At 41.5% G+C, this 23,328-nt stretch overlaps 1 protein-coding gene across 1 annotated transcript in view; it reads right to left on the bottom strand.

Annotated features, from left to right (window-relative positions):
- Positions 1–12,418: 12,418 nt before the first annotated feature.
- LOC131240868 (uncharacterized) overlaps positions 12,419–23,328 on the bottom strand; it is a 32,200-nt gene continuing 21,290 nt past the window's right edge. Inside the window, exons 13-21 of the mRNA XM_058239378.1 lie at positions 23,099–23,292; positions 22,489–22,707; positions 19,785–19,971; positions 18,093–18,343; positions 14,977–15,069; positions 14,791–14,892; positions 13,897–14,254; positions 13,592–13,729; positions 12,419–13,200 (exon numbers count right to left, since the gene is read on the bottom strand). Coding sequence (XP_058095361.1) covers positions 12,610–13,200; positions 13,592–13,729; positions 13,897–14,254; positions 14,791–14,892; positions 14,977–15,069; positions 18,093–18,343; positions 19,785–19,971; positions 22,489–22,707; positions 23,099–23,292 — 2,133 coding nt within the window. The 3' untranslated portion in view covers positions 12,419–12,609. The remainder of the gene's footprint in view (positions 13,201–13,591; positions 13,730–13,896; positions 14,255–14,790; positions 14,893–14,976; positions 15,070–18,092; positions 18,344–19,784; positions 19,972–22,488; positions 22,708–23,098; positions 23,293–23,328) is intronic.

Below are 23,328 nucleotides of genomic sequence, written 5' to 3'. Positions count from 1 at the left end.
GTGGGTCCACCATAAGGTGTGTCTTACATCGCAATTGTTTTTTCGTTTGGCGAGCTCTTAAAGCAAAAAAATAAGATATATCCAAAGATCAAGCCGACCACACTTGCAGTGACTATCATTGAAACAATTTTGGGGTCACATAAGTTTTGGATCAATATTATATTTGTTTTTCTTCTTAATCAAGGTCTTTTTTATCTAATAAACGGATTTGATGGAAAATAAACATTATGGTGAGCCCTATGAATGTTTTGACGGTGAGAATAATTATCCCCACTGCTATCTGTGGTGTGGTCCACTTAAGCTTTGGATAAGAATTATTTTTAGGATCATAATCTAAAATGACCTTACAGAATGGATGAACGGTATAAATACATCATTTTGGGGCCACGTAACTTTGATCTCTTTTAAACCGTTCGTACGACTAAGAGCTCGTGGAGCTGCAGCGCTCGTCTTCCCACAACACACCAGCCAGGTTGGTGGTGTGTGGTACACCAGCAAATCTCCCCCTGCACAGGACAAATGAGCGGGGAAAAAGAGGCGAAGTACCGTAAGCTTATGGTACTTGTGGACAGCGGTGGTTCGTTTCTCTTCAAAGATGCCCCGTGATAGGTGCAGTTCAGTATAAATGAAATGATAGGTTACTAGCACCAGTACCCCAAGCTTATCGTACGGCGCCATTTTTCCTGGCAGATTGTCACGTGTATACGACATCATAGCCGTAAAAGTGGGCGGGCTTCATCACGAAGATCATCCCCTGAACATGGGAATCGGATGGACGCGGATTGCATCCTACCCCGTTTCCGACTGGGAACAGGCAGGAGCTTTGAGTGGCCACCGTTATGTATCGATCTTATCCACACAGTCCATCCAATTTTTAGTATCATTTTAGGCATGAGCCCAAAAATGAGGCAGATCTATGACTCATGTGGACTATAAAATGGGGATTAAACTCTTATGGTTGAAAACTTCTCAGGACCCACAGAAGTTTTAAATGGAGCTGATAAGTTTTAAATGGAGCTGATATTTCTATTCTATCTTCATTCAGGTCTATGTAACTTTAGGAATAGTTTTGATGGCAAATAAACATCACAGTGGGCCTAGAAAAGTTTCCTACGTGAGAATCACTATCTCCGCTAGTTCCTATGGTGTGATCCAATTGAGCATTTTATCTGCCTCATTTTTTAGCATGTACTCTATAACGATACAGAAAAATAGATGATTGGTGTGGATAAGACCCAGACATCAAGGGTGGTCACTCAAAGCTCCTACTGGTTCCCAACTAGAGGGGGTAGGACCAGGGGTGTACATGAACCGAGCCAGCTCGATTAGCTTGCTCAACTTGGACTTGAAAAAGCTCCATTCTACTCGGTTTAAAGCTGAGTTCGAGCCAAATCGAGCTAATTTTTTGGGCTCAAAAATGAGTTCGAGCCGAGTTCAAGTAGGCCCCAGCTCAACTCGAATTGAATCCAACTCAAATAAAACTCAGATTAAACCAGTTTAGTGACTCGGTTGCCATTGATGTTGCTCACCAACTGTATGATAAAATGACTTAATGAAATGTGGCTGGAGGTAAGGAAGGTTTGGCTGATAGCAAGGAAGGTTTGGCCGATGACAAGCAAAGTATGTACATTAAATAAATATTTTTTTTCTCTTATTTTTTTTTTTGGTTTTTATGTTACTTAAAAGATGTTTGATAAAACACTTTTAAAACCGCTACCACAAACAGTGGGTTTTTGAAGTTGCAGTTCAAGTGTTTGTGGAAATGCCTCAATGGCGAACTTGACCCGAGTTGGCCCGAGCTGTTAATCGAACTGAGCCGAGCTAGCCAATCAAGCTCGATGACCGAGCTAAGCCGAGTTCGAACTGAGGTTAGCCGGTGTTCGAGCCGAGTTGAGTTAGGGCTAGCTCGACTCGATGTACACCCTAGGTAGGACGCAATCCCCTCATTATAGGCCGATTATAAAATTGAGACAGTCCCAAATCTTAGATGGACCGTACCACATCAACACTGCTCACCATTAAATGGCCCGCTATAATGTTTATTTGTCATCCAATCTTTTTATTACAAAGATAAGATGTGTATAAAGGGAAAACATAAATATCTGTTCAAAACTTTCCTAACCTTAAGAAGATTTTAATAACAGAATTACTATTGTTTACTATGATGTAATACACTTGAAATTTAAGTATACTTGACCACGTTCTAAAATGAGCTGGCAAAATAGGTAAACGGCACCTATAAAATACATATATTATTGTGGGCCCCATAACACCGACCAGTAGGAGTAGGGAAGGGGTCGCCACCGAATCCGAGTCCCTGAAAATCAGGTCGATTCACTTGTCGGGTGGGCCATGCCATCGAAATCTTTGGACAGCTGACCTGATGACCGGATCCTCCTGATTTCACCGTCAGGTGATCTCCCTGACCCAGACAATCCTTTCATGGCTCAGATGTTCTACACGTCACAAAATGAAAAGGAGACGGTACATAAGCCTACTCTACATAGGGTTTTCCCCAATCATTTCTCGCACTCAATGGGCCCCACCTATCACTCTCGTTGCTTATTTTCTCTTTGGGTCGGCCCAATCATACATTGCCCATTCACGAATCTCAAAATGGATTTTCGTAAATTATAATTAATTATTCAAAAATGTAAGAAGAATATCGTCATTGATCGGTTGAGATTTGCCAACACATGCCCACGTGTCGGTCCCATCCAAGACATCGCACGCGGCCCGCCAAGCCGTCGGTTATTGGTCATGCGAGCACGTAGGCGTGACCGTTGCCGACACTATGCGATAATTTCTTATTTTAAGCTATGGTAGTAGCCTCCCAATTTTCGTCTGAAGCGCATGATTGTGTTATCCAAGTCGTTGATATGATGTCCTCCATCATGGGTGGGCCATGCACTTAAAATCTTCTAAATTGGAAGATCCTAGCCTGATAATCTGTGGCAATTTTTTACCAATTGAATGTGGTTTGTTGGCGTTCTTCTTCTGAACCATGTATTTACTTGCCTACTATTGAAATTTTTGAGTTATCGAATCGAGCAGATTCCTCGATCATGGTATATCCATTACAGTGGCCACAATCTCAATGGTGTGGATCGCCAAACCATGGAGCGCACGTGTACAAATTACATGCACTATGGAGAAGTTCCCTAATCCCTACCAGCCATCGATTTTCTTACTTTGGTGCAGGTAACGTATGACACAAGTCCATTGCCTTGATTTGCCAATGCAGTTGAAAACGTGGGCTCCCGTGGATTCAAATTTCAACGGTTACCTTTTTCTTTTAGTCATGGGTTCGTAAGGTGATAGGCATGCAACGTTGGCGACACGTCGAAACGAGCTGGAATTTTGTGGTCCACATGCCGCTTGTCAGGAAAATATTGGACGGATGTGATTTTCTTGCAATGGCATGCACAATGCATACAAATGTCAAGTGAAAATGATATAATGAAAGCTTAGCTCACAGCATCTATAATTAATACCATCCATTCGTTATTTTAGGATGCCAATTGCGTCTTGTCTCTGCTTAATCATAATCCGTCCACGCAGGGATATGTGTGGCCTACCGTACTGTATGGGTTTTATCCACACCGTTCATTCATTTTTTTCAGATCATTTTAGGATATAAACCTAAAATTGAGGTAGATCCAAGGGTTAAGTGCACCACACAGTGGGAATTGAACTCCGACCATTAAAAACTTATTGGGAGCCGTGGAAGTTTTTGATCCAGATGATATTTGTGTGTTGTCTCTTCATCCAGGTACATATGAACTTATGAACAGATAAGATGGCAATTAAATATCACGGTGGTCCTTAAGAAGGTTTCAGCCGTGAGTGTCATTATCACTGCTGCCTCTTTTGTTGTGGACCAGCTGGACTTTGCATCTGTTTCATTTTTTTACCTTATTTCCTAAAATTATTTGGAAAGATGGATGGATGGCGTGGATAAAACTCAGACATCAAGGTGGGCCCCACATAGCCCCTGCCAGTACGGATTATTGTCACGCAATCCGCTTCCTTCCAATACCGGTACTAATGAAGAGCGGATTGCTTACTCAGTAATGAGTAAATTCTATGGGGTCCATTCTTGATGTTTGTGCCTTATCCATGCCGTCCATTCAGTTTACTAGCTTATTTTAGTTCATGAGCCCAAATTTTAAGATACATTAAATAGCAGGATGAAAATTTCCACCGTTAAAACATTCCTAAGGCTCCCAATGATTTTTATTTATCATCCAACTTGTTCATGACGTCATAGAGACATAGATGAAAGGAAAATTCAAATATCAGCTTGATGCAAAACTTCCGTGGCACATAAAAAAATTCAACGGCAGGCGTTCAATTCCCACTGATTCCTGTGGTGTGGTCCACTTGAGCTTCGGTTATGGTTCAATTTTCATCACCTAGAAAAACAGATGGATGGCAGGAAAAGATACAATCGTGATGGTGGCCCCATTGGGTTCACTGAGCACCCTAAAGCGTAGAGTTACTCAGTAGGCAGTCGGCTTTCATAAATGATATGGAAACGGATTGGCTACTCCCACTGCCACCAGCCAATGGCTGATGGTCGGTGCTCTGTGAGCCACACCATGATGTATTTATTTCATCCATACTGTCCATCCATTTTTATAGATCATTTTATGCTATCAGACCAAAAATGAGGTATATCCCAATCTCAAATGGATCACGTTATAGGAAACAGTGTTGAATGAATGTTGATCATTAAAAACTTTTTGGGGGCCATAAAAGTTTTGGATCAAGCTGATATTTGTTTTTTCCCTTCATCTGGGTCTGTATGACCTAATCAACAGATTGGATGTCAAATAAACAGTACAGTGGGTCTTAGGAGGATTTTAATGGTGGATATCCAATCACTATTGTTTTCCAGTGGTGTGGTCCACCTGAGATTTATATCCGTCTCATTTTTGGGATCATGCCTGATGAACAGAATGGATGAAACACATACATCATGGTGGGGCCCACAGAGCACTGACAGGCATCCGTTTCCAAATGATATAGCTGTATCGGCTTGTATCGGGTATCGGCCAAAAACAGCCTGGTACAAGATATGAGGCGATACGACCCACGGTATTGGGTGATCCACTCTTACCATTAGATGTATACTTTCATGTTGCCAAGGTAACAAAATTCCCTGTCTGAGTCTCATTCATGTGGGCCACACCAAAGGAAATAATTGAGAGAGAAGTCCACCCTTGATTTAAATGCCAGACCAAAATTTAAGCTTGTGGCCCAAATTTCAGATCCTTCTATGATTCATGTGAGCTATACTAAAGGGAACAGTTTGGAGAGTGAAAGTTGTCTGGTACACGGCTTCTAGTCGTGTGGCTAACATTAGTCATTGATGGAAATGATTTTTGGGCCTTGGTTCAAACATGGGTGACAGACCTGATTGTCAGGGTGGATTTGATGTAAACGTCATGGTTGGCCCACGCAAGCCGATCACCTACTGAAAACCTTTTTTTGAAAAGGTAGTAGAATGTTAATTTTATATTACCCTGTTTTTTCAATTTTTTATCCTTTAGCAAAATTCCCATTAACAAACCATGAATACGGGTTGCAACGTGCCACATCATGTGAAAACCGCATCCGCACGTGCCGGTATGTGTTTCACACGAGTCGGGTTTGTGGACTTTGGATGAATCACGTCTTAGAATCCTATGTTCTTCTGGCAACTTTTTTAAATGGTGGTTGCTCGTCTTCTCCTAGCATGTGGCACTGATTTACAACTATCCAGACCATCCAGATTGTAGGTCCCATCGTGGATGTTCAGTAGTAAGTGTTCCTATTTAAAAGGAAAAATCAGACGGTTATTATTATATTATCAGTGTAGTTTTTGGTCTTCAACGGTTGTAAACTAACATACTATACAGAGTCCTGTTTTTCAGGAAGCAGATTGCGCCCTACCATGCATGGACAAGAGTCCATCCATGCAGGGGCTTTGTGGGGTCCACCGTGATGTACGGATTATATCTACTCTGTCCAACCGTTTTTTAATATCATTTTAGGTTATGATCCCAAAGATGAAGCAGATCAAAGGCTCAAATGGACCACACCACAGGAAACAGTGGTGTTAATGACATCCACCGTTAAAACATTCCTAGGGGCCACCGTGATTTTTATTAGCCATCCAACCTGCGGATCCTAAGAAGTTTTTAATGGTTTCCATTTAATTCCCACTATGTGGTCTACTTGAACAATGGATCTGCCTAATTTTTGGGTTCCTATCTTAAAATAATTTGGATAAATGGATAGACGGAGTGGATAAAACCCATACACAAAGATGGACCCCAAATAGCTCTGCTTGGACGGATTACCGTCCAGCGGGTCAGGACAGGAAGCAATCCGCTTCCTGTTGTTTTATCACCTGTACTGAGCCAGAGTGGACTAAAATTAAATAGCTCTGGTCCGGACCCTTGAACTCATTTCGTCCCACTTGTTGTTTGGACCGACCCAGTCTCCAATAAAGGAGACTTTCCAGGTGGTCCCCACCGATCAACGTCCCCAAGCCTTACACATGTGAGAGATTGAGCACGTGTGGCGTAAAGCCACCGTACATCTGACTCGTTCGTCCACTTGGGACGCTGAAATGTAATTTGGAAACTATGCCATAAATAATATAATAAATGACCGTACGTCTCCCTCGTGCCAACCCAGATCTTGTTCCTTGATCACATCACAGGTGCATGTGGCCCACCTCTGTGGGTCGAGGTTGACTGGCTAACTACCATACCCAACCACCGTTCCATGCCATTTATGTTTTCATGCTTTATGTGGGCAAGACATGTGGATAGCCACGCTGCTTCCTTTTTTCTCCATGAGAAAGAGGCCCACGTGCCGTGGTCCGGCCCTAACCATGCAACTGCTTGCTGACTCCAAACACATCTACACGCATCACACGTGCGAATTTGTCAAGTTCTGCCACATCTGATCCGTCCATAATGTGGCCACCCCATTGCAGAGACAGATACATGCAAAAACTAGGCTGCTTCATACATCAGCTGAGCTGAACCATCCAAAACGAATGGACAGTTTAAAAAAACTCGCCAAATGTCCCCATTCAACGTACACCCATCGTCCGCTGTCTAGTAATTCAACGGTTCTGATTTTTGCATATTATAAAGTTCACCGTGGTAGCTACTTCATGCACCGATTAGATGTCCCACGCGATTCAGATCGCACGTGTGATGCGTGTGCATGAGGGTAGAAAATCAAACCATGCAAAGACCCTATTCTCATTGTTTGATCTGTATATCAGAAGTCCACGTCACATACCTTCTCTCCAAATGCCCGTATAAATGCATCCCAATTTCATGATTTGGTAACCTTAAGATAAGGCAATGAACAAAGACCACAGGTGTACATTTGGCCAGACATTGAAAAGGCACGCACACACGATTCAGAGGCTTTGATGTGCCTTGCATGGCCTTTTGTGCATATATATGTGACTTTTTCTGAGAGGTGGGCCCAGTAGCTCGGATCGTATAAGTGGGACCCATGTCTCGGTTTGCCCGTGAAATTCTGACCCTTTGATTTTCACATAAAGTCGTAGTATAATTTATACTACTACTAGGGGTGTACATTGAGTCAAACCGAGTCAAGCTAGCCTCAGCTCAGCCATTGACTAGCCTCAGCTCAAACTCAGCTTGGCTCGGTCTCAAGCTTGACTATTCAGCTCAGCTCAATTCTGTCAGCAACTCAGGCCAGCTCAGGCGGAGTTTGCCATTGAGGCATCTTCACAAACATTAGAACTACAATTTTAAAATCTCACTATTTTACGAACAAAAGCATGAGTTTTACAAGTATTTTATCAAACACTTTCTAAGTAATATAAAAACTAAGAAAAACAAAAAAAAAAACTGAATATTTGTTTAATGTACATACCCTCCTTGGTCCCCGCCACATTTCGTTAAGTTATTTTATTAAATAATTGGTGAACAACATCAATTTCAAAGTAACCGAATCACTGAAATGATTCGATCCCAGTTCTATTCAAGTTGGATTCGGTCCAAGTTGAGTTAAGCTATGGCCTGCTTGAACTTGGCTCGAACTCATTTTTGATCTCAAAAAACCAGCTCGGCTTGGCTCGAAGTCAGCTTCAAACTGGGCTTTTGTGAGTTGAGTCAAGCGAGCTAACCAAGCTACCTCGGATCGTGTACCCTCTAAGTATGGTAAAGGAACGCGTCAGCACTCAAAGGGGAATCAAGGCCGGAGATTAGGTAGGATCTTCAAAACTTTGAAGTGTTTAAGGGTATCATGGCTCATAGAAGTGGAGCCAATAAGATCAACGGCCTGGATCATTGACCAAGGGTCTGATTTATTATCTATCATCTCTGGATCATTTAGCTACGTTTGCTCACCGGTTCATGAATCCAGACTGTCAATCTGATCGAACCCACATCGAAGATCCTTCAGATGGTAGATTCTAACCGTTCAATCTATGGCCTCAAAATAGACGGTTTCTTAGTACTCCAAATTGAACAAAAGAAAAAAGCTGCGGGCTGGATGGCTAGGATCGTACAATCTGAGACAGTTTCAGCGCGAAGTCTATTACCAATGTTGGGGCCCATCAGATGAACAGTCAGGTTGAGGCAAATGTACAAAACCAAGATCTGAGGGAACCGTACACGTATCCTGAAGAGAAGGTCCACATAAATCCTCAAGAAAAGAGAGTGGGCCAAGAGGTTTGCATTGATGTGATAGGGATGCATCTGCTCTGAGGAGGTAGTGCATCTGTGCATGTGAAGTCATATCGAGTGTGTGTTGAAAAAAGGAGAGTAGGCCGACAGCATACGTGGCGTTTGTACGTAAGCTTTTTGCGGAGAGTGAACAAGGAATCGTGCCCCGACTCGGCTTTTCTCTTCCTAACGAGAGAGAGAAATGGCTACTCGGGCTTGGTGTGCTGCTTCATACGCTGGCACTAATTAATTTCACTCGTGGCATTTAGCGATTTAAATTAAACGGCCCCCTATCTGGGACCCAGTTTAGAATCTTTGGATAGGACCAGAATCGTTTACTAATATATGGGGCCCACTCTTATGTATATGTAAATTTACCCCGTTCATTGGGTGAAGACCCTCATTTTAACCGTACACACAAAAGATTGGCCGAATTTTTTTTATTTTTTTTAAAAGTGTGGTGGTCCACACCAATGGGAACGGTGTAAAATCTAAGATACCTAAATTCCCGTCAGTGGCGTGCCTAATTTTTGGATCAGGCTGCTTAACGGGTTTGATGAAAGATATTCTCCATGGTGACCCCACACACAAACCTATGGATGGTGTTCCATCGCCATTGTTCTCTGACGTGTAGCCCACCTGAGTTGTGGATCTGGCTGATTTTTCACCCCTAGTCCTAGCATCGAGGATAAAATCTGATTGACGGAGTGGATTTTCCATCGCCATTGCCAGCTCATTTTAAGGTGTTGTAAAGGATTCCGGTCCCTGTAGATGTATGACAAAACCAAAATTAATGCCTACTGGGCTTACCACATTTAGTGGATGGTTGTGGTGAAAAGTAGTCAACGGTCAGTATCAAAGGAAAAAGGATGTCCATTCATCAGTTTGTGGCGAAAAAACATTCAATAGTCGGGATTCAAAGAGAAAGAATGTCCATTTATCGGTGTATAGATTCATTCCTTCCATCTGATTCTGAGATGTGGTTGGTCCCGCAATTTTGAATGTTTAGTTTGATTTAGCGGATGTGCCCGTGTATGAAATATCAAACCCCACCAGAGTATCAAATAACTACCCTAGATTAAAGAAGCAACAGAAAGGTGGGGTCCACGACTTAGGACCTGTCGTTCTCTGACTTAAGGGAGGACCGCATCCTGGTCGTACCATAACTAAGGGCAACCAGAACCAAGTGGGCAAGTTGGTCTAGAGACCAACGGTTTTAGTGCAAGTGGGTTGGGTTGATTGTGGTCCAGTGGGAGTTTTGGACTCTAGCCATTTAAGAAAGAACGGCTATCTTAACCTCCTGTAGATATACGTGGGGCATGCGCGCCGCTGGCTGAGCGCCACGTGGGGGAGATCCAATCCTACAAAATAACTCTCTTTCAAAGCTCGGGTGGGCCACAGCCACGTGAATTCAAAGTTTTCAGCATGATTTGACATTGGATCGGCCTGATTTTTGGGGTCAAAACCAAACAAGGGGCGGTGCACCTGATGCACGGCGTCGATCTCATGTATATAAAGTCGTACGCACAACAGTATACCTTCGATGAGTTATGCAAGTGATTTAATTTAATAAACGGTCTGGATTTCAGTCACAGACCCGACCCATTAATATTGGTGTTGGGTCAGGGACGGAACTAAGAAGTTGAAATCTAATCTGATTATCTTTTGGTAGGGTTTGGTTTGGGGTGCGTTTGGTTGCACCAAATATCATGAGATTTTGCACGAGAATTATTAATCATGAAATATCATGGTATTTGGTGAAACCAAACGCACCATTGGGTATGAGTTTAATTTATAATTCCTTTTCTATGGACTAGCTACTAAGCACCTTTGGGTGTTTTTCCTTTATTAGGTTTTAGGTTTTTACTTAAGCCTTAAGGCAAGCTACTAAAAAATAAAATCCGCCCCTATTTTTAGAATATGGGTTTATCAAAACAATAAAATTAAAGCTGCGTTTGGTTGTACCATTTATCATGGAATTTCATAATATTTTGATCCAAATTAGACTGATTAATCATGAAATTTCGTGCAACCTAAAGGAGGTTTAGCTCATCCTACAACCCAAAACTCAGGTGGGCCACACCATGTAAAAAAAATGGTGACGCCCACTTGATTTTTTGTAAAAATAATTATGGATTTATAGGATGTCATATACACATCAAGGTGGGCCACACACATCGCTCTGTAGGGTAAGACTAATCTACAAAGCTTTCTAGTGGTTCAGCCTCAAGAGATAATTAAAGTCTTGAAATATGGTGAAATTAAAGTGCCAGGTTGGTCAAAAAGTCGGGACTGGGCCCAGGTTAGTTCCACTCTGATTAATTTTGAGAGGTTCCAAACATGACCCCATTTGATAAATAGTGCAGCATTTCAGGCCCTAGACGCAACCCAACGTGTCTAAATTCAAGTCTGTACTCGTCTATTCTAAGGGCCGGCTCCAATGACTAGCTTAGGCTAGCCCAATCCACTGCATGCGTAGAAAAACAGTCAATTTAGTAGCCTCATACCTTTTTTCAGTACCAGTGGATAAGGTTTCATGCAAGGAGATGTCGCTCTTGCTTATGTCTGTAATAATCCCAAAACCGATTGATCGGTAGGTGTGAACAGAACAAGTGCTTGATGTTTGACATCTCTCTAACACCGCAGCGCAGCTTGAATTGCATCTCCCCATTCATACATCGATGCTCGTGATTGCAAAAGGCTCGGCATGAGCAGTGCTGTCACGGTTCATGAAAACGATCTCTCAGAGGAATTTGATTTAACAAGCGGATTCCTTCGTTAGGCGCTTGGCATGTCTCTTCATGAAACATCCCACATGGATAGACGAAACAGTTACCAGTTAGGTCATGCTAACCTTCAAGAATGACCCTTTCATGTCTATGGTCCTTGTTTCTAATGGGAGTCATGACATGTGGTTACAGATAAATACATCATGCCATGTTTTTGAACAAAAACATGGCAATAGAGACCAATCAGTTCAACTGAGTGGACTACGAGAACGATGGTCCGGTTTGGCCAGCTATCCACATTGCTCCGCTCCAGATTCAGGTAGTAAAAATTAAAAAATCTTGCTTTTGGATGGATTTCCAACTAGACATGAAATGGAGGATTCCAGTATATAGGAAACCATACCGAATTTGGAAATCCGCAAGAAGTGAGACGGAAGCCTGCTTATCTTCTAAAATAGCTGTGTCATCATTTCTATTAGATGGAGAAGTCCACACGAAGAAAATTTGTCCATAAGAGGGTACTCAAATGTCATTCGAGCAAATTCGTAGTGGACACTTTGGTCGAGTCAGATTTTGAGAATGCGACAGAGCAATAACAGCAAGTGCTATTATTGTGGATTTGCTAGAAATTGAAGTTAAGGCACATCTTATTGAGATCTCTGGAGTTATCCATACTTTGCAGTTAGTCGGGGAATGTTCATCACAATCCAATGCACTCTTCCTTCTCTCGCTATCTGATTAGCCAATAACCTGATTTCAGAAACGGTGTGATTTGAGATTATTTTCATTGTGGTATCCGAAAATAGAACTGATGGTTCATCAAGATGATCCCTTACTCTTCAGACATGCCAATGCTTCAAGCCAGTAGAAACTTTAGCAAAGTAATGCTACATGGAATCCGTGATCTCATAGAAGAATCCATAATCAAGTAGGATAAGTTGGCCAAAAAGAAAAGATCTCCATAAAAAAAATCAAGTAGGATTTGGACTCAAACATCCAAAGGAATTCATCTCGTAGACAAACCGTCAGCATATGCTACAAGCAGGGGAAATACAATACAGACAATCAGGCATAAAAGACTGCTGGAGACCAATTTCAAAGAATGGGAAATTTTACAGAAACCAAAATCACCTCAGCTATATATAAAAAATGCAGCGATTATCTACCACCACCTAGGCAGCAGCCTCCTCAGGCAGTGTCGGATTGCTCACTGGTGGAACATGCGGGTCACTCATTGGTTGAGCAAGCGGGTCACTCATTGGTTGAGCAAGTGGATCGCTCACTGGCGGGGCAAGCGTATCACTGGCTGGTGGAGCTTGCATATCACTCACTGGTGGAGCTTGTGCATCACTCGCTGGTGGAGCTTGTGAATCACTCACTGGTGGGGCAACTGGATCTCCAACTGACGTCGAAAGTGGAGCACTGGCTGATGGTGAAAGAGGAGTGCTCAGCGGAGGTGCAGCTGGAGCTGGTGCTTCTAAAAGCAATGGCTTGCCTGGCTGCTGAAGGGAGTTCTGCGTGGAGGGAGTAGGCTTCTTCTGAACTGTAATTGGAGGTGCTGAGAGAGACGGCATTCCCGGAGGAAGGATTTCAATGGGCGGTTTCTTTCCAGCTTCTGACAAACTTGTTAACTTGGGCTCCTCTAAAGAAGCCAAAAATGCAGCTGCAGCATCCGTCTTTACTGATGGAGTGTGTTCAAGCTCCTTCTGTAGCATCTTGTTCCAAGCCTGAACTAAGCTCTTCAGTGTTGGGCGGCCATGAGCCTGGAAAATTTTCAAGGAGCTTGGTTGCATGAGAAATTCCAGCTAAAAATAGGAAATTTTCACAAAATAACAGCAAGCCTACAAAATTTTACACCTATTGAGAAGATCAGAAATGCCCCAGAATATGTTCAAATCACTTTGATTGGCTGGGCTTTTCTTTCTCTCACATCCTGCAAACATAGCGATTTGTCCCTTCTGCCAAGCTTACATGGCAGACAAAAAGGACAACGCACCTTTGCTGGTGGGTAAAGTCATGTAAGAAACTTAGGCATTTCCAGTCTATTCAGGTCTGAAACTGCAACTCCCATGACGTTTCTTTTGTTTTCTTTTTTCTTTTTTTCCTGAAAGATCTCCCATAATGTTTCATGAGAAATACGAGTAAGATAATCACATGGGCATGAAGTACAGCTTCCCCAAGCATCCCCGTGTCCTGCCATGCCTTCTCCATTAGAGCATTGTCTCCCAAAACTGCCGCTGAGAATGCTGCTTCACGGCCTTGGCCAGCTGTGATCAGATTATTCACAAGCCCCTAGAAAATGTACAAGTATGTTACCAAAGCATTCAAATAAATATGATCACAGATTCTGCAGATGATACAGAATTAGACAATGTTATGATGAATGATTTGTTCAGTCAGCTCATGCAACTATTTTTAAGGACGACCACAACATAAGCAACTCAAGCAAAGATACATACGCCCAGTCGTGTCAGCTCTCCATGATTTGCAAGTCGCAAAGCGACTCCTCTCAACTCCTGACCCCGTAAAGCTCCCTTGACAGAGCCTGCAGCAGCCAGCCTCTTAAGAGCTTCACGGGCAATATCAGCTTGTGCAGTAGCATCCGCAGCATCAATAAGATCCATAAACTCCTTCGCGAATTTCACTATTCCTTGGACAGCGTCAGCAAGGTTTTCCTGTTTGGCTGCTAAACTGAGAATCTCAGTCACATCTGTGCCTGCATTTTCATGCCCAACATCCCTGCTGTTGCTCATTGTCAAAAGACACTGAAGTGCTCTTTTCAAATCATTGCTCTTCATTGCCAGGTCAAACTCCAACCTGAGAAACAACAAAAAAACAGCTCAATGAATTGCAACTTGGAACTAAACCTAATCATAACCAACTGCATAATTCATAAAAGGGGAATTATATGAACCTTGAGGCAAGGAAAAGCACAGTATCATCATGAATTTGGAAAATTGGAGCCCATAGATTGGTGATCCAGACCGTTGGTCCAGTAACAGATGGGATCCACCATGGATAAGAAATTCCACTAAAGCTCTCCACAATTGGAAGCTTTGAGTACATCCCATATTTGGTTACTTTTCCATCAAATGTCCGCAGATGCTGTTTCTGCTTATCAGCCCATTTTGAAGGTCACAGCCAGAAGGGTGGGATTTGTTCAATGAGGAGGATTTTTGGGAAATCCCCATCCAAAGTGGGTCCCATCAGAACAATAGTTTTGATACAACGAACTGTGGCCCCACTTTTTCAAACCAATATATGGAGCAATCCTGCCAGGAGTTATATGATTAAAGAAAACTATAGATGGCACGATGCTGAAAACAGTAAAGTCAGCACTTTATGGGTCAGACCTCTTAGATATCCCAGGCAGGTGAAGTGCCTCAGTCGCATATCCCATCCCGAGCATGAACTGCGCTAAATCATCATGGTGCTCCCTACCGAGTCTACTCGCCCTGCATAATTCAAGTTCATGCTTAAAGTTAAAAAAATATTTGTGTAAAAGAACTTCTATAAATAAGGAACCTTAATAGATATACCATTTCACTGCACTAACTGCGTCACCGTAGGCTGCAAGACACCGGCAACGGATACCAGGATGGCTTAACGACAAAGCATGGGCACACATGTACCTGTTGCAGGGGAAATCCAAGGATCAGAGTGCATTTCCAATGGTTCAGGAGCCCACAACAACCGTCTGTTACTAAAATATCGGATAACACAACATACAACAATCTGTTTTGATTTTTTTTTTTGAAAGATGAGAAATTTATTAAGAGAAAAAAAAAAACTGGAAAGAACAGAAACAGAGAGATCCACCGAGATAGCAGATCAGCTCATGCAAGAAACGATATGTTTTGATTTTAATGACATTAGGGCGCTAGCTTCTAGATTAAACATTTCATTTTACTCATGCAAGAAACAAGTCGAAGGTCACGGCTTTATCTTTAGTTGATATAGGGTGCAGGCTGCTCCTCTTGTATCAGGAATTCTTTCCCAATTTCCTAATTAGTGAATATCGAGTTGGTTGTTGAGAAGGGGGAAAAACGATATATGGCTATCCAGACATGTCTATTTTGGGGACGCGTTTCAAGAGATGAGCGATGAACTTTATTCAATATATTGGTCGCCCATTTGGTGTGGTGAAGCGTTTGTTAATCTGTGATGGGATCTCCATCGCTGGCATCACTTCCAGATCATCATTGATCGATTGAAGGTAACTTAATCAACACGATGAGATGGGTAACTCTGAGGTTGGATCAACACGATGGGATGGGGTCTGATCTCACTACTTCCAGATCACACACACACGCACACCACACCAAATGGGCGACCAGGGTATTCAATAACAGTAACAACCAGCTGTTGGGCCGTTACATTACAGGCTGTGACGGTTGATTATTTTTTTTATTTTTTTTTTTGAGCTTCATTGGTTAAAGGATACCCCATCCAACTTCAGCCTCATCGAGTTTTCTTTAGAATACAACCCGCATAAAAGTCAAAATTTTGAGCTTCATCTGCCACAAGATATCCTAAAACTTGAATCTTGTAGATACCACTTCCTTGCACCTGTCATTTGCAAACCCATGGAAAAAGGAAGTATTTTCGTAATCTTCAGTTGGATGCAAATTTTGACATGATTAAGGCACCGTTTGAATATCTCATGAGATAAAGGAATGCTAATTTTTTTGAGAAATCAGGTCTGAGAAATCCAACAAGAAGTTGGCTCCTTTATATCTCTTCTTACAGGCAGAAATTTAAATGCACATATGCTGCCTCAAAAATAGAGAAGGCCAAATCATCATCCAAGTTGCAACACGTGTCTTCGTCACTGTATTATTGTCACCTAACCCCTAGTTTTCTTCTAAAACCAGCTACTTCGTCTTCTCCAATTGCTACTTACGACAGCCCAATATCCCTCCAACCGACAGCCAGCTGGCACACACTGAAGAAGGGTCCCTCTGTTTCATTTGTCGACACCAGCATCATCCTTGCCATACCTGCATGCATGGCCTTTACCAACAGCGAGAGATCTGGCCATCCTTTGATACTATCCAGGCCAATCAATTCCCCATCTCGAGTTGTAGAAGCTTCGCCTTCCTGAACTTTACAGTAAACGGTCTTTCTTTCAACAATTGGCGGGCAATGATTTACTCAGATAGGTTGATCCATCAATGATAATTTTCACCCTTCCCACTTCCATATTCTCCCTACAAATAGTCATTGGCTCGATATCAAACACCACCAAAAGACAAGCCTACTGCTAAGAAAGTATGACACTCCTATGTGTGCAGAGGGATGCCTCAAACCCTACCCATTGAACCTTCTTCAAAAGTCCATCTGCACAGATAAGAAAGGGGTCCTTCCATCCTCCCTTAGTAGCCTTTCAAGATCCTTTCTGCCTCAAATTCCATCAGAAATAAACAAAGGACTGAGCACCAATTGAACCTTCAGGAATTGTTTTTTTCTTCTTCTTTTTTTTCTCGAAAGATGATGCAATTTATTAATTTCAAAGGCTGAAAAAGAGAACAAAGCCTAAAACAAAAACAAAACCAAAAACAAAAGAAAACAGGAGAACACAACCCAAACAAACCCAAACCCCAAAATACAAACTCAGGAAGCCCACTCCCCAACATACAAAGCCACCCGATTACAGACCCCGACAGCAGAACCTCTCACATTACAGAAGCAGCGGTAATCTCTTTCAGTCCAAATAGACCATAAGATAGCTAGCAAAGCAATCCTCCATCTAGAAGTGCCAAGAGATCCCCCTCCAGGAATTGTTGCCACCCTATTCTTCTTAAACCAAGTTTTAATCTATATAACAGGGAATCTGTTGAAATCCATTCTTCTCACCAAGCAAGCTTTGAGGGATTCCTCTCTATAGGAGGCAAAGGAGTTCTTGACAACCATTTGAACCCTCCCAGTTGACGATTACATCCATGACATGAGGGAGCATAATGACCCAACACCTGAGATACACCAGGACCTGGTACACAACCAAAATCCTTCAGACAATTCTTGCATGTATCGGCGTAAGATTTAGCACACATTCCCTCCTCTTTAGACTTTGTTTTTCTATATTCATTTCCTACTTTCCACCCACTAAAAGCATTGTTTTGACTGTCACTACATTGAGCCCAATCATCCTTTGCAATGTTTACAAAAAGTTTCCACAATGCAAAATGTCTATAGCCTTGTGAGCCTCATCAAGGTACCAACAACCCCCGATTCTTTGTTCAGTGGAATGATTGTTAAATTGATCTTCCTAAACTCTTCAAGCAAAGGGCATCATCCTCTGCCCTGTATTTCAGGTTGAACCCAACCACAAAAACAGAGAAAGGACCTCCTGCACCACTCCCACTCCCTCTCACTGTCAGCCATTCTCACACAGCAAAGGGAACATCAAAGCAAATTCTCATGCATATGTATATCACGCAGCATGATATGATGCAGATATAGTAAAATGAAAGATATGTTGACAAACAGGGGGTGTACAATAATTTTACTAATTAAAAAGGCAAGGAAAATTTTAATAACTTCCAAAAAATACAGAATAAAGGAAATCCTTTTACAATCTCCTGTATATTTGACCATATAAACCATTTGATTGCATAGAAAATATTACCTAATGTTAATCTAGAATATGCAATACCTGTCAATGAGCCAAAGGACTCCATCTCTGACACCCACCACAACAAGGGGTCCGACCGGTCGTTTCTGTTCTGCAGGGAAACGAGTGACTGCAACAGACACCCCTCCTCCACCAACAGCTATCTCACTAACTTTTCTTTCTTCCATCTCTTTTGTCAGAACTGCATCATCACCATCTACTTTAGACTGTTTTGGCAGTGTCAAAAATGGTGGCACAGAAGGAGCGTGCTGAAAGGAAGCTAATCGTACCACCTGGAAGAAAATTTAGTCTTTAGCCTCACAAGGAGCATACTAAAAGGATAGAGAGTATGAATTTAAGAACTGAACAAACTGAAGGGAATAAACATACACCAAGTTTCTTAGAACCCCCAAACTTTCAAAGATAATCTTCAAGACCATCAACTTTTTATGGATAGAATACAGCAATGTCAGTTTAACAGGTACTGTTTTATCTTTTAATGACAAAAGGTCAGGGCTGAAGACTGAAAAATCCTCTGGAATTAACACGTGTATCTTTTTTTGTAACTAGTTCAATGTAAAAAGATTGCCAATAGAAAATTAGAAAATGGACCAAACAAACTTTAGGGGATGAAAAATACCATAGAAATGCCCCATGACAGTGAGGCAAATCTTCAGCAGTTGAGCCAGCATGATTTAGTTACATTTCTGCTGATAGAAAACTGGTTCAACCACATCCCTATTGATGTAAAGATATAATATATTGTAAAATCTACAGTAAAACAAAATCCAGAAGAAATAAAAAAACACAAAAGCTGAAGTACAGGAAATGCCATAACTACTGGAGAAGACTATGCGAAAGAAGGAAACAAGTAGTTGTGGTTAGGCAATTTCTCAGTAAGATAAACAGTGGATTGAAAGAAAAGTTTTCTTAAAATAGAGAAGTAAACCCAACCTGGCAATGTATAGCGAGGAGAAGCAATAGTGCTAATTTGTGTGGCTGTTTGTCTCAAAAATTGTTCAAATTGTGAGGTTAACTTAGTATTTGAAATCGATCATCAACAGTTACCAATGATTTGATTTCCTACTCAAACAAAAACTTCATATATGATAAGCCCATGTTGTTTCCACCATTCCATACCATTTACTTTTTTCGCTTGCTGGAGCTACTTTTTTCGAACTTATCAATTAATGGTAAACATGGCTTCAAAACTCAAGTCGACTTGGATTAGCTCAATGATCTCTCATCAATCATCATCCTTTTTGTATCCCTTTTTCTTTGCCCATTTATAAAATTCCCAGTTACCCTTCGAAAAAAATAATAATAATAAAGAAAAGAAAAGAAAAAACTCAAGCCAACTTGGATCCTAACTGTTAATGTTGGGTCGATCTGCCAGACCAAGTTCATGAGCTTTTGTTTTAAAGTGTAGGGATGTCTTTCCTTGGTGCCCAATTTAATTGAGTTATTCAAGATTTTCATCTGGTTCTTCACATCTTTCAATCTTTTGAATGGGGTTTCTGTGCTTTAATCAAGTCAACACATACTGACAACACGGCTCTATCTTTGACAAAGTCAAATCAACTTATCGAGTTCTCTAGCTAACTAATTCATCACTACAACTTTCACTAGCTGAAGGGGGGAAAAAATCAGTTGCGACCTTTTAACAAAATTAGTAGCTACTAACAAAAAATTAAGATAAGAGAACAAGGATTAGGGTCCTCAAACTATTAATACCTGGAGCATTGGGGGCCTCAATGAAATCCTTTCATTGGTAACAACTTGTGGGCCATCAACTGTGATCAGTGCTAACTCCCCATGCGCAGCAACAGCTCTAGATTGTGCTTCTTTTGCTTTCATTTCTTCCTTTCTCTTTTTTGTTTCTAGATCAATAGGTGCAACTCCAGCATCCACAAAGACACACCTAAAAAATGTAGTGCAGTTTAGCATACAAATAAGTATTGGGGCCCAATAAACTTACAAGATGCTCCATCTGCACAAGCAAGCAAAAGGTACAACTAAAAACATGGGATAATCAACTACCAATCATCCAAAGTTGTGACCATAAGCATTTTAGTGTACACACTAAAATGCATTGAACATTATCAGACATGAGTAACTAGACGAATATATATATATATATATATTTGTAATGTTTTCAGTCAATTAGCATGCAGGTCCATGGAGCAAAATGGCCCCACCCACTTAAAATTAGTGAGTCAATCATGGAAACTTTGAATGTTGAACAAAAGCCTAAACCCAAAAAGGGCAATTAAGACTCACGAAGGAACATTTTGGATTATGTTGCACTCAAAATAGCTTAAGCTATACACCAACAAATATCAAAGTTGTATCCAGCCATAGAATTAGCAAAATCCAAGCAAGTGCAATACCACAATAACTAGGTCAATTGGTTCTATACCGAATATGTCATCAGTGAAAGACTAAACACTTGTAATTAGTGGATAATTGTAACTAGTGGATAAAGCAAGCAAATCCAATGTACAACAATTCTTAAAGATATGTCAGTCAGAAACAAGGCACAAACCTTAGTAGGGACCTTCCAACCAAGGTTGCATTATGGATATGGCGTGAGCGCCAGGAAATAATAAATATACTTCGCTCTTAGTCTCTCTCTTACTTTTCTTTTCTTTTTCATTTTGCTTCATAAGCATTACATTTTAAATGAATTTACACGTTAAAGACTGCCTCCTTTTGAACCCACCAACATACCGTCCTTTGGAATGACTACGGAGGCATTGGGCAACCAAGGTATTCCGTAACAGTAACGGTGGCCATAACAGCCACCACCGTTACCTTTACAATACGGGGTGCAACAGCCATTACGATCTCTTTTTTTATTGAAAAAAAAAAATCTGAAAAAACCTGGATCGGCCACATAATGGTCCATTTCAGGGCTGTTACAGCCTTTACGGGAGGTATAACAGGCTGTTAGGGGAGCTGTAACGGCCTTTATGGGTCATTTTTTCTGTAACGGCCTTTACGGTCCTGTAACAGCCTTTATGGCACACCATGGGCAAAACACCTCACTCATTGGATGACTATTTTCAAAACTAGAAGTACAGGTGGCCTTGGAATTAGATCGTTAATAGAGATGAATTGTGCTTTCCTGCAAAGCTGGGGTAGAGAATAGTTTGGCATGAGTATTCCCTATGGGTTGAGGTTATGACCCAAAAGTGCCAAAGGGACAAATCCTTCTTTGAAATAAATTCCGAGCCAACGTACTCTTGCATCTTGAAAATTATTCTCAAGGTGAGAGAGCTCATCGACAATAGAATCCATCATGCGATTGGAAATGGAGAAAAATACAAAAACTATGGATCAGTGAATGGATTAAAAATGCAACACCCCCTTGCTTGACCACAAGCCCTCAAGAGAAGTTCTTCACAGTCTCGTTTGTGATCATTTATAAGCACACCTAATCAGGGGGAAGTGAGGAAAATCCTCAAAATAAATCTCCCCAGGCCCCCAATGGAGGATAATCATTTGGAAAGGTGAAAAGGTAGGTAGTTTCTGGTGAAATCAGCTAACAGGATAGCCAATGAAAACAATGAAGCCAGTGTTTAAGAGCTTGGCCATGGGTGCATTATGGGCATCATCACAAGAGTTTGCTTCAGCTTTCTTTCATCTGCTAATTTCTGACTCGACAAATGTTGGCACGCAGCGGAGGCCCTGACATTGTTCCTGGGTATCAATCTGGCTCTCCAGCTAAATGTTAGGAAGTTGTGATCATAAGGGAATTCTATGGTCCTTAGGCTTCTTAGATAGGAGATTCCTCTTTGTTGCATAGTAATTTTAATCTCAAGTTGCCTTGCTTTGCTGAATTGGATGGAGAAATGGAGAGCCAGCCATATCTACCGAGAAGGACACGCCATCAGCAGATGAGAACTGATCACATACAGGTGCTGCCCCACTCCTTGTGGTGCAGTGCATGCTTAGCCATTGGATGCAGTAAATAATTCTTTTTATCTCACCCATTTGATGCATCCAACGACTAAAAAAGCCCTGTACTGCAAGGAGTGGTGCAGGTGTCTGTAGGTGATCGGTTCTCTTAGCTGATAAGTCTAAGGTGGGTACAGAGACCCGGCAGGAGTGGACAGATTACCCTCCCTCTTTTTTGCAAAATATTTTGTATTCAGACATGCTGTAACCTAGACTTCCATTTGCTTGTTAACCCTCCCATGATGCGGACGAGAGTCATTGCCTTGAGAAAGTTCTAACGAGCAACATAAAAATAAATAAATAAACGCAGACTAAACTTCCATACACCCATGTAAAAAATTAAGATAATGAGAATAGAAATGCCACGAAACTCATGCATCATCCATAGACAAAATGCATTAGAAAATCAACATGATTCCAAGCACAATAATGCCTATTTGCAAGAAAGTTATAACAGAAAGTGGTCACTATCTCTTACTCAATGGTAGTTGGAGTTGCAACAAACAGCTGTCTCCGATGCCAAACAGCGCCAGTTGCCGAAGGAATTGCCACATCCCCAAGATATCTATATTGAGGGCGTAACGAAGATATGACGATGTATTGGTGGTAGGCAAAAGCACAATATTCAACCGTCTGATCCCATGCAGTCCATTCTGGCTGGGAAAGGAGACCACTTACAGGTTGAAAAGTTTCCCAACTGCAAGATTCAACTTTAATTAATATGAAAGTGGACTTTTAAAGTTCAAAAGGTCATTTTTCATCATGGCAAGGAGAATGATGTGCAATCATACAGGAACTGATTTAGCATACACTCAGATAATAAGGAGATCAATTAACAAATGAAACAAGGTGAATGACACACTACTTGGGTACTCCAGCATAATTGGGTCAACAGAAAACTTCTAGTAAAACGAACCAAACAAAGAAGATTAGGGCAACAACACCAACAACCCCTCATTAATTTGGGACTGCAGTTGCTATGGAAGAAAGCCTTCTGCAGCCATTTACGCTACACCTAGGGGAGTCAACTGAGAAGAAAATTACATAGAGAAATCTATCTGATCCTATCATGAATCATCCTTTTGCACCTGTATAGCTGAAAGTTTTGTGGAGCAGCTTCTGCAACTGAAGGCTTAATGGAAGAAAATGGATCATCGGCTGCTCCAAAGCCTGATAATGGCATGGAATGAAATGAAGAAATAGCTGTTGCAGCCACAGGGCTAATCCTTCGAGATGTTCTATATGCGACACCAAGTAGGGCACCGCCATGCAAGCCAATAACCTACAAATTTTGCAAGGAAATAAATCAAGATTGGAC

Source organism: Magnolia sinica, chromosome 3, assembly GCF_029962835.1.
Source record: "Magnolia sinica isolate HGM2019 chromosome 3, MsV1, whole genome shotgun sequence".
Taxonomy (NCBI): domain Eukaryota; kingdom Viridiplantae; phylum Streptophyta; class Magnoliopsida; order Magnoliales; family Magnoliaceae; genus Magnolia; species Magnolia sinica.
Note: the sequence above shows the minus strand (reverse complement) of the source record. Positions and strands in the feature narration are given on the sequence as shown.